Genomic DNA, 17,957 nt, shown 5'->3' on the forward strand with positions numbered 1-17,957 from the left:
GAACCTAGGAACAAAATCACAGCAGACTAATTATAAGGGCCTGGGAAGGAAAATTCTTTTCAAGTTCACATAAAATTGATGAAAAGAATGATTTAAGATACCATGCTCCGGAAGCACTAAGGAGACAAACTCCATCTACATTGTAAATCTTTTAGAAATCAATTGTGAGAATGATGGTAGCCTACTGATAAACAGTTTCTTCAAATCTCTAAATGATGGTAAAAATGTATAAGGAATTAATATACAGTTATATTATTTAAAGATGCCTAATGCAAAGTTGTAAAAAGTATTACTTCAGGAGGTGCAAGAAAGGAATAAGAATTCCTTTTTTAATTCTGATAATGAGGAAGCATATTGTACACTCAAGAAGTTAGAGTGCTAGTAGACAAGCAGAGTCAAGGAAAGGACTCTTATGAAGAAGAAAAGTTAGCACTTAAATACCTCTGTGCTTCTTGAACATGGTGCAAGGGGTGAAGAGTCAGCACCGCTCGACTTGCAAAAATTTCTTGAAAGACAGACATTTTTCAATTTTTGGAAGGGATGGGAATCAGGACAAAGAAAATTTGAGGTACTTAAGCATGATGCTAATAGCAATCCAATGCCAATCAGAAGAGTTATGGTGCTTTCTCCCATACTGTCTCTTTATTAGGGAATTAGCTACTAATTACCTTAAACTAATCATCTCGTAATTCTTCCAAACCTTTATTATATAGATTTACAATCTCTATCTGCAAAATCTGAAGAACTCTGAAAATCATGTTTTTTCAAAACTCATTTGGTGGCAAAACCTAAACTGAACTGACACGAAACCACATATAATCATTTATTCCACTTGTTCTTAATATCCAGAAATTTTAAATTATTTAATGAGTCCTGTCCCAGACTGAAGTATTTACGTAATATGCCATATATGTATATTATATTCTTAAAAATTAAAAATTCTGAATTCACAAAAGATTTCAGGTAAAGGATTGAGGATTTTATTTAAAGGTGAGCAATATAAGCAGTCGAAGTCATAGACTACTTTTAGAAGACACCCTATCTATGTAGGTGCTGAGTAAGAAAGAAAGAAAGAAAGAAAAAAAACAAAAAACAAGAAATCAAAGGGGAAGGAAAACATGACTATATCCCAGGACAGTGCTACAAAGGCGGGACTACAAAATAAATCTGTCATTGAATGGTTGACTATCTGAACCAAGGAATAAGTATCTTTTAACATGATCCTAAATAGGCCACCAAGAAACAGTAAACATTCAAGAATATTATATTTTCTTAATATGTGTATACCCCAAATCCCAACAGGACATATATGCTTCTACTTTATCTCTCTCCCAATTCTTACTTTGCAATATCTAATTATGTTTTGGTTTTGGAATAAATGGAAAAGCGGTTTTTTAATAATCGTGTTAGATACGATTTTTCTACCGAACTGGTAGGAGAGTCTTGAGAACAAAATTTTCAGAAGCTTCTAGCAGCCAGGACTGATTTATTCAGTGCAGACCTGTTTCTATAGTTCACAGAATACAACTCTAGTCTGAGCGGAAGAGGGCAGGGAAGAGTCGTCAATGATCAGAAAATATGTTAGCTGGCCTGAGTCATCTAGGTAATGTACCCAGTGAGCAGATAATGCTAGTTGCCTACTCAATAGCCATTCTCATATTCTCCTTTCCTGACAGAAACTCGGGAAGACAATAATCCTAGCTTAAAAGCCCTTGATTCTCCATGCTTGAGGTGGCCACGTGACACAGTTCCGGCCAATGAAATGTAATTAGAATTCAGCAAGTGGAGCTTCTAATAAAAGTCAGAGACTCAAGTGGCATGACTTTCATCATTTGCTCCTCCTACCCCTCCCTGGCTGGAACACAATGCAATGTCTAGAGAATCAGGCACAATCTTGAGACCATGAGAACTACCACAGGCTAATGCCCAGCTGAGAGCTAAAAGGGGCCTGGTCCTTTCACGACCTCATGGAACAAATCACAAGTCCTGGACTACCTACTACTTTGAAACTTGTACCTAAGAAAAATAACTTGCTTTCTTGGGAAGCTAATGTAGCATGTTTTTTGTTCTATGCAACTGAATGTAATCTGAAATGAAACACTATACCCACAACAAATTATACTGAAGTACCCAAAACTCCTATTGATCTTAAAAGAAGGAAACAGTGAATGTAAGATGATTCTCCTAAAGCAAAAATTTTCCCATAAAGATCGATCACTACAAACGTACTTTTTCCTCAGAGCGTTTAGTTTTAAATCTGTCCCTAACTGCCTCTCAATTACTACACGTAACTTCTCATAACTGTCACCTTCTCTACCACAATTTTTAATGATCAATCAGCAGACAGCTCCTGTATACCAAGTACTTCTTCCTTATTTCACTTAACCATTTTATAACTTCCTTAACGCAGGCGAGTCTTTATTTTCTCTGTGGAATGTGAAAGGCAGATTGTATAAAAACTTGAGCTAAGGGGCGCCTGGGTGGCTCAGTGGGTTAAGCCTCTGCCTTTCGCTCAGGTCATGATCCCAGGATCCTGGGATCGAGCCCCGCATCGGGCTCTCTGCTTGGCAGGGGGCCTGCTTCCTCCTCCTCTCTCTCTCTCTCTCTACGCCTGCCTCTCTCCCTACTTGTGATCTCTATCTGTCAAATAAATAAATAAAAAAAAATTAAAAAAAAAAAAACAACTTGAGCTAAAACCTCAGAATTTACCAATCCTATGCTCCTTATTACAAAATACACGCTAATGTGGGCATCTTTTTAAACTTTATAAAAATTTGAGCCGCTGCCTTCGGCTCGGGTCATGGTCTCAGGGTCCTGGGATCGAGTCCCGCGTCGGGCTCTCTGCTCGGCAGGGAGCCTGCTTCCCTCTCACTCTCTCTGCCTGCCTCTCCGCCTACTTGTGATCTCTCTCTCTGTCAAATAAATAAATAAAATCTTAAAAAAAAAAAAAAAAAAAAAAATTTAAAAATTTTATGAACACGGTATATTTGACCAATTCCTTGATGGTTACTGTGGAATATTTAAGTCTTTTCAAGAATTTGTTCAGATGATAAAGCTGAGAGACAGATTTTGCCCACAGTTCTCTTCAGCTCTACACAGCACTACTTCTGTAGGATAAATTTCTTCCAGTGCAATGCCTAATTTGAACACTTATTACTAGGTTACTTTCTAGACAGACTGTTAGGTGTCATGTAAGAATGATGAATAAGACCCAGCCTGTGCCTTCATGGGGTTCGTCACAAGCTTCTTCAGAGGAATGTTATATATGTGCTACATGGGACAACAGTGGTTAAATGCACAGTCCCATGAGAACATACAAGAGTGACACCTAGCCTGACTCAAGGATACTGGAAAAATTTTTCAGATAATGCAGCATTTCAGCTGAATCCTAAAAGATAACCAGGAATCAATCAGGCAAATTGTGTGTGTGTGTGTGTGTGTGTGTGTGTGTGTGTGTGTTGTATATGATTTGGGATGTGGTGGGAGGGGGATTTGTTTTGTCTCCAGGCCGCAAAGGTCTAGAACTAAGAGAACATGGTATGTTAAGAGAATTGATAGTTAAAGGGCTAAAGCACACAGTGCAGGCTAGGAGGATGTGAAAGATGATGCTAGAGAAACCAAAATGCAGACACATAATTCAAGTTAAAGAGTCTGTGAATTTATCCTCAGGACAATGGAGAAAAGAAGAGTTTTGAGTTGTCCCATCATTGCTAGTATCTGTTAAATGCCTACTAAGTACCAGACTCTATACTATTAAATTCATATACGTAAACTTATTTAATTCCTCCAACAAATGGATGAGGGAGGGACCCCTGTCACCATCACATCACCCAGGGGAGAGACAGTAGCAACTTCAAGTAGGGCAATGGTACTGAAGCTAAGGAGAAGTGTGATACATTTAGAAAGCAGAATATAAAGACCTAGTATTTGTTTGGCTACAAGGTAAAAGTGAAAGAAAAGAGACAAAGATGATCAAGTTATCTGCAGTTTATGATCCAGATGAGTACACCTTTGTGATTGAAAGGGGACACTGATGAGAAACACTAAAACTGAGGCCCAGGTAACTGGATGACGATGCTGAAATTTTATTAAGGAGCTCAGGACCACAGAATATTTGAGTAGAGAGTAGGAGTCCAGTTTTATTTTTAATTTTAAATTTTTAAAAAAGATGTTATTTATTTGACAGAGAGCACGAGCGAGTGCCTGCGTGAACACAAGCAGGGGGAACTGGAGTGGGAGAAGTGGGTTCCCTGCTGAGCAGGGAGCCCGATGAGGGGCTTGATCCCAGGACCCCAGGATCATGAACTGAGCCAAAGGCAGACACAAAACACACTGAGCCACCCAGGTGCCCCAGGAGTTCAGTTTTATACACATTGAGAAGGAGGTACAAGCGGACCATCCTGATGGAGCTATCCATCTGGCCTGTGGGCAAACCTTGGCAAACTTTTCTCAGAAGAGATATGTATGTGGTGAGTCAACAGTACACTGACAATACATGAAGGAAATGGAGTAGGAAATATCACTCTCACCAGGAGCTTTTATCTTTTAAATCTTCCTGAGGCCAAACAATTACTTATTTAAGATCTCTTATATGCTCTTGACTCTCCACCTATTTCAGACGTTAACATAATCTGAAGCTACAGAGCTATAGTCCTGTAGCTTTTTCTACAGGACGTATCTAGCTTTGGTTCTGGTAACCAAATTTCCAGTCATGATTTGCATTTCACGATGTCTTATTATTTTCAATGCCTTCTTACTTTTGGTTCAAGTATTAGTCACCTGAGTTGATTTTATCTAGAAAATTTTTAAAAAGTAGAGTACCCGTAGCATATTTTATAAGTGTTTTAATATTTGAAAATGTCTTTTTTTGTTGTTGCTTTCATATATAAAAGATAACTATGAGTATAAAATGATTTAAAAACTCTATAGTCTACTTGTTACAGAGAAGAAACCTAAGTCCGTTTAGCTTTTGTTCCATATTACACAGTATCTGTCTTTCTGCTTGGGTACTTCTACAATATGTCCCTTTCCTTTTAATTGGACTAAGTTACCAAGACATACCAGGAGTGACCTTCTTTTCATTTCTATTATCCAGAACTTAACACTTTCATCTACAAAGCCAGACCTTCTCGGCTCAGAAAACTTTTCATCAAGTCTATCTTTGATCATTGCTTCTGCCCCATTTTTTTTTCGTGAAGAAAATCTCTGTCTTTTGTTAAAATCTTGTCCTCCATACCTATCATCTTCTCACCCATTGTTTCCACTCTTCCTTTTCTCTGCATTCTTGCAAAGCATCGCACGGGTCTTCTTCTTTCATGTCACTGGACACTCTTTCACAATGGCAGCCTCACTCTTCAGTATCGCTCGTGAAGATGCTCTCTTGTTGTGCCCCTGCCAATAACCTTTCCTTTTGTTGCTCCCCTGTTATCTTCTCACCACTTTTTCATCTCGGCTCTTTGCTTTCCGTTTCAGATTTCTTAGAGATCATGACTCAAACTTTTTGAGAACTCCAAAGAGGCTTTTTGGTAATGTTTTCCTGGTCTCTGCAATAAATCATTTTAAAAGGTAAAATTGTTCTTCTGAGACTTCTTGTACTGCCATTTTCTGTCATTTTGTAGAGCCTTTGCAAAGGTTTGCTGGGGTAACTTTCCCTTTACTTACCCTCATAGAAGCACACATCCAGACCTTGTATACGCTAAAGGTACTCCTGGTCTTTATTTTGGGATTAAAGTCCCTCTCTTACCTAGAGTTAGTTTATTTGACAAGTTATTTGGCGAGGGATTCAAAAGCAAGTATTTGCCAGGGGATTCAAAAGCAAGGTAGTTCTCTGTCATCATGGAGCTAATATTTTAACAAGGGAGACAGACAGCAAGAAATAAATAAATTAAATAACCAGTTTGTTAATAATGCCTAAAGCAGGGGAAGAAAATGCAGTGATGGAGAACAGTGAGTGAGTAAATTATATAACATATAAAATATATAATAAGGAATGTAAGTCCACATGCACAGAGACAGCCTGAATGCAAAAGTTCCCAAAGGCCACCATCCAAGGTGGCTATGCCTATATATCCATTGTTTTATGCCAACTCTGGTGAACAAATGGAGGGATTCTTTCTTCAGCAAAGACTGTCATGGTATCCTTCTGGCCTGTGCCACTGTCAGTAGCAATTTCCTTGAACAGACACCTCCCTAGATCAATGCTCTACCATCAGCTCCCCACTTGTTTCTGCCTATTTTATTTCTGTCAGTTTCAGTCTCCAAATTGGCTGTAAAATACAGACACAATGGAAGCCCTCTTATCAATGTAATTAAGGCTGGCAATAGACCTATTAACTGAAAGAGATAAAGTTGACTTGAAAGTAAAATTTAAGTAGGACAAGTTACACACATATGACTTAATAATTCATATTTTCATATATGTCTTGTATATACTTATATATATAACATTTCCTAATCTACTGATGAAAGAGCAAAGCTTCCGGGACTAGTGGTCCCAGTTAACTATGGGACCACTAACTGGAGTCCTGTGTCCTATCTTCTGCATAACCACGCATGTGATTAATCATGTATGGTTTCTGGGTTAGGTTTTCCTAAAGCAGACCAAGAACTTCAACGCCTGAAAAAATCTTAAGCAATGCGAGTACAGACTCCTTCTACAGCTTTATGATTTCTTCCCAGTTTTTTTTATAGGCATCTCACCAGTGACTCACATTTGTTGAAAATTTCCAAAGCACCCAACTTCGCTTAAAAAACACAATCTTTTTGTATAATTCATCAGTTCAGTAAAAATTAATCAAATCCTGTAATAAGAACAACTGATCTGGGAATAAACAATTGTTTCATGATAATCACACGATTCAACTGAAAGACAAGAGAAAGGGAATTGTGCCCATTTCCTTAGCTAGTGGCCTATTAGGAACAAGGTCAGGTTGTCATGGGCATAGAAAGGGAATGGAGACAATCAGCTGATCTTGTTGGCCAATTAAATGGAGATTGGTTAACAGAAATCTTAGGAGGAGGGAATGTAAACAAGAGCTACTTTATCTCCTTAACAGCTTCAAAAAGTAGCCACAGCCCTGTATTAAAATATTCATTCTCTGTTCTAGTTGGTAGAGTACACAAATATCAAAGCTTTGGGGTAGACATTATAAAAAGGAAAAGGAATCAATCTCCATCTCTCCTTCTAGAGACCTGCAATGTAGCTTTTATTTCTAACTGTTTACTACTGGCCAGTGAGTAATTGTATTTTCCAGTCCAGTCGATCAACTTTATAGTTTGTGGATATCTTAAATTGTGGCAATAGGGTGACTGTCAAACCAAGGTTTGGTGTTACTCTGTTCATCATCTTCTTTGTTTTCATGAGTTTTAATAGGAAATTGAGAGAGTCAGTCTCGGAGTCCCTCGTCTGCCATCACAAAAAATCAAAGTGTCAACTTTTTTGTTTTTCCACATAATAGGTGTTATTCATCTAAGTCAATGTAAGGTTGAAACAGTATTTCAGGAATTAATACTCGTCATTTCTGATATCATAAAATAAATAGAAATGTTAAGGGTAGGGAGACTGTTGTGGGAAAGGTAGAGCCTTTTCTCCTATTTGGTCCCCCAGAGAACTTTATATTTCCCTGAAAAAAAAATCGGGCAAAGTACAAGACTGCGAATGACAGATTTAGAATGGCAAACACCAGATATGATTATCTGATGTTGCAATCCAGACACGATGGCTCTTAAACTAGTTCTAATATAAAATTAACTAATATATCATGTTGATGGTATCTCTAACTCCCTAGGAAGTTTTTGGTTACTTAAAGTAACATACTATCTTCTACTCAGAAGAGTAGAGGATCGGACACCCTTTCTAAAAATATCCCACATTACACACAGGCTGAAACGTGTTTCTGGATAATTGGTGAACTGGTCAATGTCTATCTCGGAAAAGTCAAAATTAATAAAATGTAATTCAGATGCAACATAAATGAAAATACACAAATACCTTTCACAAGCAATAAATACTTAAACAGAAAAGCATCTCAGAGGAGAGTTTAGGAACTCCTCCTTCAAATCCAGTAATGAGCATTAATTCTTAAATAGACTATGCTATTAATACCCTATACTAGACCTATACTAGACTAGAACTCAGTTTTATTTTTACGAGTCTCCAGTACTGGGGCTCCTGGGTGGCTCAGTGGGTTAAAGCCTCTGGCTTCGGCTCAGGTCATGACCCCAGGGTCCTGGGATCGAGCTCCGTGTCGGGCTCTCTGCTCAGCAGGGAGCCTGCTTCCCTCTCTCTCTCTGCCTGCTTCTCTGCCTACTTGTCATCTCTGCCTGTCAAATAAATAAATAAAATCTTAAAAAAAAAAAAAAAAGTCTCCAGTACTGTCAGTTAACAATTCCCCCATTAAAAGAAAAGTTCTAAAGTAACTTTAAAAGGAAAGGACATTTCAGCTGCTCTCATAGTAACAGAACCGGCAGAGGGTCCAGAGTGTCAAATCCTAGTCAAATCATGTAGTCTTAGTTTAAATTCCCTTGGGATAGTGTTAAAATGCAGCCCTTCATTATCAAGGACAGAAACCCTCAAATCTTTGTGACTCTGTACATTGATTTTTCTGCTAACTACTGTGAAGACATTTCTGCACTACTTTTCTAGTACACGAACAAGATTTGAGCTCATGTTGCTACGATCTGTGAGCAATAAGTACAGTTCTTACACTAGTTGTCACTGCTAACACTGCTCCATCTCCCCGAAGAAAGACCCCCAGGTACAAAGCAAGCTGCATCTTGACATTCAAAGCTCTCAGGAGACTCTAGGTGCTCAGATTAGAACCACTTTCGTTCAAGTAGCGAAATTGCAGCTCAGTTCTTGAACTCCAAATGACTGATTTCTACCAGGTCTATATTATAATAAATAACATTGCCAGAATCTGAGTGGTTAGAATTCTATTTTTCTAGAAATTCCACTTCCAGACAATAACTGTACAACTGTGAATTTGGTTACTTCGCTTAAAACATAAGCTTAAACAACTGGTAGGGATATTAGATACTTTCTTAGATACAGTGTGACTTGGTATAAAAATACACTGATGACATGGTAACCAATGAAAAAACGATCTGAAGCCTTGAATTTCATTACACCAATACATATTTATTGTGAGAGGAATGGTTTGCAATAACAATATTAAAAACACAAAATATAGAATGAGGCAAATACTCTTTAAGTCAGCAACAACAGAAAGTCTTGTGTGTAAAAACTGATCTGAACAGCAATGTCCACAATAGCCAAAACATGGAAAGAGCCCAAATGTCCATCAACTGATGAATGAATAAAGAAGATGTGGTATATACAGGGCATGGAATATTACTCAGCCATTAAAAAGAATGAATTTTGTCATCTGCAACAATGTGGATGGAACTAGACTATATTATGGTAAGTGAAATAAGTCAGTCAGAGAAAGGCAAATACCATATGATTTCACTAATAGCTAGAATTTAAAAAAACAAAACAGATGAACATAAGGGAAGGGAAGGAAAAAGAAGATAAAAACAGAGGAGGAGGCAAACCACAAGAGATGCTTACCTACAGGGAACAAACTGAGAGTTGCTGGAGAGGAGGTAGTGGGGGGATGGGGTAACTGGGTGACAGGCATTAAGGAGGGCACTTAATGTAATGAGCACTGGGTGTTAATGCAACTGATCAATCACTAAATGCTATCTCTGAAACTAATCATACACTATAATGCTAACTAACTTCAATTTAAATAAAATCTAAAAAAGAAAAAAAAAAACCTGACCTGATGAGGTCAACTCACTTAGATATTTGGGAGTATCTTTTGAACCCACTCATTCTACAGAGCCCTCAAGAATGCAATCTCAACAAAGGTAATTCTGTAAGAATGCAATGATGCTAAGATGGAACCTAAAATTTTTCAGGTATCACAGTATGAAACTCTAAAATCTCCAATGAGCAGCTGTCCAAATGTTGAGCAATTCGAAGCTCTGAATTGTTATTTAATTTAGTTTTGCTTGTAGCAGGATTCAGTGTATTCAGAAGCCCTCTGGCATGCAAACTCCAAACACTAGATGAAAGAACTATTTGGGGAGGAGATATACCAGGATACCACAATTTCACATAGAATGTCTCTGCATATCTGGTGTCTGAGGTTTAATAATCTCTTCAAACAGTAATTAATTATATTTCAACACATCTTTATTCTATTCTTACTATGCTGACTGTAATTCCACAGGCACAGTGGGAGAAATATGTAAAAGCAGTTTTTAAACTCCTAGCAGTTTTCAACTCCTTGACCCCTGCTGTCAAGGAGTTTACAATCTAGCAGAATTAACCTATAATAAGTATTATACTGACAGAAATAAGAAAACATCAATTCCCAGCTATGTGACTGAGTCATTTTGGACCTGATTTAGGTGAAAATTTGGGGCCAGTATCATAAGGGAATGACACTTTGGCATCTTGGAAGGAGTTGGAATATTGTGCACATGGTAGTGGGTGAACTGTGGTAGACGACTGCTATCATTCTCTTCGCTTCCTGCAGGTGCTCCTCACATCAAGTAACAGAGAATAATTCTCTCCTCTTGAATCTTGGCTGACCCTAGTGACTCGCCTGACTAAGAACACAGTGGAAAGACTTTCTAGGACTTCTGAATCTAGGTCCTAGAAGGCTTGCCGCTTCCACCCAAGCGACTTTCTCACGTTGTGCTGTGGGTAGATTTCTGTGACAACTACAAGCAATAAATTAGGAGCAGAGGGAAACTGAAGACAAAAGAACAGGAAGTCATTGCAGGAGTTCAAGTAAAACATTAAAAAAAAAAAAAGGTTTAAAACGGGAAAGTAATAGGAAGGCAGGAGACTATGAATGTCGAGAGATGGGTAGACAGGAAAATCCAAAAGACTCTCCAGCTGATGAAACTTAAAAGAACAAGAAAAGATAGAAGTCAAAGTGGGTTCTGGGGTTTCAGAACCTAGACAACCAGAAAGAGAATTATATTGTTAATAAAGATTAGGATACAAAAAGAAAGCATGCACAGAGAAAACAAGAGGAAATTAAATTAGAGCTGCTGGGCAGCCATCCAGGGAGAACCCTTCAACAAGTACATAGCAACTTCTCTGGAATTGAGTACTTTTACTATCTGGTTGATACTCTGAAGTCACCCAAGCCCAAAAAACAATGACTTCTTTTGTGTCTCCACATGGTTGATGGTTTCATTTCAAGTTAACTCCTTCTTTTTCCTAGCCAAAAGAGATAGAAGATCCCTAACCAAGAAATGCCTTGCTAAGCATTAAAAGCACATAATGATAAATATGTAATGGGTTTGAATAATTTGCTCTCAAACTAAAAGATTTTTCTACTTGAAAAATTAAATTGTCACATTTATAGAAGTTATCTCAATGTAATTTTAGTTGTATACTTGGTGGCATTTAAAATTTTCCACATTAAAAAAAAAAAAAGTTCCTTCACACGTTGTCAAAACACATGACTTGGCTGCTTTTGCTGTGGCAATATTTGCTTCCCTTCTGTCTGAAGTACCAAACACTGAAAGAGGACTGAAATTTCTGGCTGTCTCAGGCGTTTACTTTCCATCCCCTATGTCCTCCGTATCCCTAATCCTGTAAATCTTTGTATTATGGTATTTTAAAATTGGTTTCCTTAGAGAAAAAGAAACACTTCTGTACATTTAAGGATTCTTTTAAGCTAGAAAATTGATGACTCGCTCAAGGTGTCCTAACTTTGAACCCCTAATTGTACCTGCTTTCCATATAAAGACTATGAATGCATATACCATAGAGCTTATCTAACTTTGGGTAACTCAAATCAGGCTCATGGACATGTACTACATCCCCATGAGCAGATTAGGGACTCCTTTTTAAAGACTCCCAAACTGGGAAGCCTGGGTGGTTTAGTTTGTTAAGCCTCTGCCTTTGGCTCAGGTCATGGTCCCAGGGTCCTAGGATCGAGTCCCACATCAGCCTCCTTGCTCAGCAGGGAGCCTGCTTCTCTCTCTGCCTCTGCCTACCTCTCTGCCTGCTTGTGTGTACTCTCTCTCTCTCTGGCAAATAAATAAAATCTTAAAAAAAAAAAATAAAGACTCCCAAACTAAATTATGTTAGGTTACAGCTATAAATAATGTTGCCAAACAGCATGATCAAATTCATTGACATGTATTATTGAAATTATGTGAGCTTAGATCAGTGTTTCTCATACTTTTCACATAACTCCTTAAAGACTCTTTTAGACATTTTTTGCTAATCATCCCCCACATACCATTTTAACACCACACTTAAAAGTATATGTTATTGTACTATTAGTACTATTTTTATGCTTTATATGTTTAAAAAATCCTTTTATTTCAAATTTCCCAAAAACCAATTTTTACCCTCCTAAGGAGGATGTCTCTCTCACTCGAGAATGCATGTTTATTTAGATTAATACTCTGTTGCTCAAATAAGAACTATTCTTATCATCCAAATAATGCTAAGCCTTAGATCACTATACAGGACTCATGAAGAACATGAGAAAGACTCACAACCATACTTCTGAAACTTTCAACTTCAAGACTAAGAAGTGCAGACAATGATTTCACTTTCAGTACCTGCTAAATGAAACTATCAAATTCTTCCATTTCAAAGGCCACTGTCATTCCTCCGTCCTTCACTGATTTTACTGAGAGATCAGTCACTCAGATTATTTGTGGCTAACAAGTAAAACATAGATTTTAAAACCAGAAATACAAGAAATTCTATTCATGAGGTCTTCAAGTACAAAATAAATACTAAAGACACAAATAAGAATTTGACAGTCTTAAGTATCCCCAGTTCACCTAACTACGGAAACAGTAGAAGCACTGACATTTGGTAGAAAAGAACTATGAAGGACTAATAGATGAAGAATACTATTTAAATACAAACCATTCAAAAGGAAGTATCAGAAAGTGATAATTTTACTAAGTCTCAAAAATGCTATTTACATTTATCTATAATTAAAACTCCCCAATATTAAAGCTCAAAAATAAATTTCTTCTTAGTTAATACACCTGGATCTCCTTTCTTCCTTCAGCACAGGTAGGGCTAAATTATCACTTACTCCTGGCTAAAGCAAGGACAGTAGAGGAAGAAGAAAAGCCACAGGATTTGTAAACCATTAGAATTCCATCCCACCCACCCTGCCATACACCCAAAGGAAGACTAATGAGGTGTGGGAGGGGCATAAATTACTTAACAGCAAGCATATGGCATTCTTAGAGTCAGCAGAAACAAAGTTCTTCCCCCACCAAAATAGAAAAGGGGGATTATACCTAATGCCAAAGAAATTTACAGACATTTACAGACTTTATATATTGCACAATATTTAAGGAACAGCCATATAACCTCAACTACATCAAAATACTACTTATTTTAAGACAAAGAAAACATTTTGCAATGGGAGTATCATTACTCTCTCATGACCTGGCAACCTGACGGCTGTTAAACCTGCAACAAGACTTTAAAGTTGAGACTTAAACTGTCTTTTCCAGTTAATCCCTTCTTATTCTGGCTAAAAGAAAGAAATGCAGGATTTTTTTTACCATCACTTTAGTGATACTTTAGTATCGCTGTCTTCTTGTTCAAAGGTATGAGCTGTATACATTTTAAGTCTCTACTTCCTGAAGAGATTTAGAGCCAACCAAAGCTTTATTCTACGTGTAACCAAAATGTCAATTTTATTAAGGATTGTAAATTTTCTGTAATACCTTGCTTCCACTTATTTTAAAATAATCCTAATAAAGAATACTTAATTAAAATAATAAATTATCCTTTACAATTATTCTTTTATCCTACAATTTGTACATATTAAATTTCTCCATTTAGACAGCAAAAAGTTATAGTATATAAAAATATACTGTGTACCTGGGGATAGTGGATACGGACCTAGTGATATTTCATCATTAAAAACAGAATACTTGGTTAAATAATTACCAATAAAAACATGAAACATTTCTTTATAAATCAGAGGCAGCCACCAATTAGTCGCCCCATTTTCAGGTTAACTGAACATCTTTCCCATTTACTTTAACATAAATCCACATGCTAAAACAATACAGTCTGACCATCGTCATGACAGTCATCTAGTATATAATTTATATTAGGAAACTTTCATAATTAAGTTCCTTCCTTCATTTTAAAAATGGGATCGAGGGATCAATGAAAACAAGTAAACAAGGAGTTAAGAAAGAACATAATCATAAATCATTATTTACCATCTCATATCAAATACCTGTAAAAAAATATTGTTATAATAGTTCATTCAACAATCAATGTACCAAGCACTGTGTTAGCTATTAACACTGAACATGACACTCATGGGAGAAAAATCCTTATCTTCAAAAAAATTTTACTTAATAAATTCATTATATAAAATACCTCCTCAAAGTACATCTTGGCTAAAGAAAAGAGTCATGGAAAGCAAAAAAGTCGTCAGAACAGTTGCAAAAGCTTATGAGAAATTATTATTTACCTTGGCTCTGCACTCAGCGTTATTATAGTTTTTTGTGGTAGAGAACTTTGTGAGTTTTGTTTCAAATCCTATAAAAATAAACAAAAATTTTTTATTTTACTTTTAAAACTTGAGTTTCAAAACCCATTATGTATAGTACATAGAAAAATCCTAAAAAGGATGGAAAAAAAAATCCTTCTTCTAGTTACATAAGGTCTACCAAAGTTCAAAATAAGTAATTCTTGCGTGTGTGCATTTTTATGGGTGTGTCTTTAGACTTCAGTATGGCATATGTTCCAGGGACTACTAGAGTCCAGTTAGGAACCAAGCAAAGCAAAGTACTAGAGATAATGCAAAAAGTTTCATTATTCTACCTTTGTATTACAGGTTTCATATCCTTAAGCAATGTATGTCTATTTATTGGATTTTTCACTTTAATATGAAAATGTGTAACCATAATTCGATTGCAAGCATCAGTACATGAAAATATTGAATTATTATCTCCAATTCCAGATGTGTAAATTCTAATGACTGTAAAATTTCAACGTGTATAGTTCACAAGACTCTAATGATACAACATTACAATTTTGAAACATCTGAGTTACCACGTGGAAGTCTAAAGAGGTTTGCAATCAACCATTTTTTCAACTGTTCTTCCTTGCTGCTGAGGAGTATATTCTTCCTTTCAGAGTCTGTTCTGTTTTATTGGCTTCTCTGATCCTAACAATGATACAGACCGAGGGAGGTATCATCCCACCTTACAGAAAAATGAATGAGGGCTCACAGATGTCAGGCAACTTTTTCAAGGCCCATGCAGTCAGGTACAGAGGATTGAGGCGAATAGCTAATCTCCTAATTCCTTAACTGCTCCTCTACCGTTACACATATCCGAGCACTGCCCATAGCCCTCCATGGACTCATCCTGAAACCAGAAGACTTTAGCATGACTCAAGTTGAAGTTCGGCAAGAACAGATGAAGGGTTTACAGAAGTTCCAATACCAAGGGGCTTCTAATTGAAGCTAAGCAAAAATAAGTAATCATAACATCCAGTTACCTTACAATGTCCTCTTAATAATGTTCTGAAAACTGTGTGTTCCATGTAACAAAGCAAGTTCATTATTTTTCATGTTTAGATTTAGTCAGAACAAAATATACACCATAAATCAAACAAAGACACACTTATAGGAAAGACAAACACACGGGTATTTCATATAAAAGGATACAAATTCTTTCAAATCATATACAAAAAAATCGCTATCTTTCAACGTCTCTTTTCACTCAGCTTCTCACCTTCCAACCCAAGATTCAAAGAATGACACATTTTTATGATAATATAAAAGGTAGCAACTAACCATGTCTAGGAGGTTATCAAAAGAGTAAGAGTTGTATGAGTTTTTGTCCTTCAAAATAAGGAGCAGTGCAGAATATCCAATTATCTTCTTCAGATTCGTTAATGAATGGAAGAGTCTGTGAACCAAAAATTTTACTGGTCTGAGAAGTAATTCAAATATCTGTATACAATATTTTCAGTTTCTTTAATAATGGCTAAGCCACCATTACTTTCACCCTGTATTTACAAAGTGAAACCTATAATGAACCTCTAACAAACTGACTCTTCTTTGCCCAGGACTAAGTCCTTAGGGAAAAAAGGTTAATCAAAAGATATCACTAATAAAGATTCATTTAAAATAGAAAACTTTCTGTACACACCTGAAACATGTTAACTTATTCAAACTACTGATACTTTCTATGAATAACATGCCAAATACTAAAAATATTCAACATGATTACTCCAATAGCTTTAAGACATTGTTATCAAAAAAGTGATTTGGTCCTTTACATCAGAAAATTCTTTAACAAATGCTGAAACAGCAGAAGAAAGCACGAGATTAACTGTCATTCACAAGAAAATTCAATCAGTATCCACACTTCAAAAAAACTTCAAATTTCTGAAAAATTCAAATAAATATTTTGTTGACTTTAGTTTCATATACTTGTTCAAAAAAAGAGAAAGTTTTCACAGGTCTGGATAATGAAACTGTCTTTGTCCTTGTCACTTTTCTTGGTCATTAAAATTGTTCACTGTGAGATGACTGGGTAGCTCAGTCGGTTAAATGTCTGCCTTCAGCTCAGGTCATGATCCCAGGATCCTGGGATTGAGCCCCACGTCCGTCTCCCTGCTCAGCAGACAGCCTGCTTCTCCCTCTGCCTGCTGCTCTCCCTGCTTATGCTCTCTCTCTCTCTCTGACATATAAATAAATAAATAAATCTGTAAAAATAAATAAATAAAATTGTTAACTGTATTCTAATTGTATTTTTATGTGTGCGGAACCAAAGAGATACATATGAATCAACCTATTCAAGATCAGTTCTGGAACATAATCTTGGTATATTACCAGCTATTGCTAAAGCACTACACATAGGAAAAGAATTCGTTTGAAGTTTTTTTCAAGTTTCATCTTGTTTCTTTAAAGCTTTATAGAACAGGTAATCCCAAGTAAACCCACTGGAGAAATTTGTAGAGAAACTTGGCTAAACATGCTTTCAATCAGCCATTGAATCTATTATATTTATAGAGTGATTACATTATTCTCCCCAATATAGGAAGCAATTTTGGATCTACATGTTAAGAACATTTCTGTTGTCATGCAAAAACAAGAAAATGTGTAAGAGAGAAATAACTTTCTTTTTTGGCAGAGCATTGAGATTACTTTCAAAGATATAAGTGATCACAATCAGTAAGTTAATTAACTATGCAAATGTATAATACATACATAGTATTAAAGTCTTATGCATGTAAATTCAGGCCATCATCCAGCTAAGTTTCTTAGTCTATTCAAATATTTTCCTAGGTGATAAGTGTTTTCACCAGATTAAAAGACAATATGAATGAATACGATTCAGTTAGAGAAACAAGCCCCTCGATTTAAGTTTATTTTTATTATCTACATGGCTAACTTTATTAGTCTGTCAGAAGCTGAAAAACAAAAGTCATGTTCTCCACCAGCTAAAACCTTATATGTATTACAGTGCACCAAAGAGTCCTGCTTAAACTGAGGGAATGTCACACATCAATGATTGTATCCTAAAGGTACATGCATAGTTTTCTAACAAGATAAGCACTAAGTACTGGCACAGTATTCCCCAAATGCTTTCTCGGATGCATAAAGCCATTTTGTTTAAAGCAAAACGAGACTAAACACAGTAAATTTCCCACAGTTTGGGGAAGCAAAATTTCAATGCTTCAACATTTCATCATTGTGGGATTTCTCAGAGCCTCTAATATCCTAATATGCCCGTATTCTTTTATCACTGAACTATTCAAGGACCATCACTTAGAAACTGCAGTTTTCTACTCGGTTATCATTACAACTGTTGAAAGCAGATATTAGCATGCTTGTCAGTGAATAGTTCGATCTATACATATGGGCCCTCATACTTACTCTTTGTTCATTTTTTTCTCCTACCTACCT

The 17,957-nt window shown here is 36.4% G+C and overlaps 1 protein-coding gene across 3 annotated transcripts in view; it reads right to left on the reverse strand.

The window, feature by feature from the left end:
• Positions 1-17,957, reverse strand: part of MAN2A1 (mannosidase alpha class 2A member 1) — a 172,199-nt gene that overhangs the window by 66,280 nt on the left and 87,962 nt on the right. For all 3 annotated transcript variants that reach the window (XM_045998993.1, XM_045998994.1, XM_045998992.1), the window contains exons 11-12: positions 15,837-15,951; positions 14,505-14,572 (exon numbers count right to left, since the gene is read on the reverse strand). In XM_045998993.1, the coding sequence (XP_045854949.1) occupies positions 14,505-14,572; positions 15,837-15,951 (183 nt within the window). The remainder of the gene's footprint in view (positions 1-14,504; positions 14,573-15,836; positions 15,952-17,957) is intronic.

The sequence above is a fragment of the Meles meles genome, chromosome 3 (genome assembly GCF_922984935.1).
Source record: "Meles meles chromosome 3, mMelMel3.1 paternal haplotype, whole genome shotgun sequence".
In the NCBI taxonomy this organism is placed as follows: Eukaryota; Metazoa; Chordata; class Mammalia; order Carnivora; family Mustelidae; genus Meles; species Meles meles.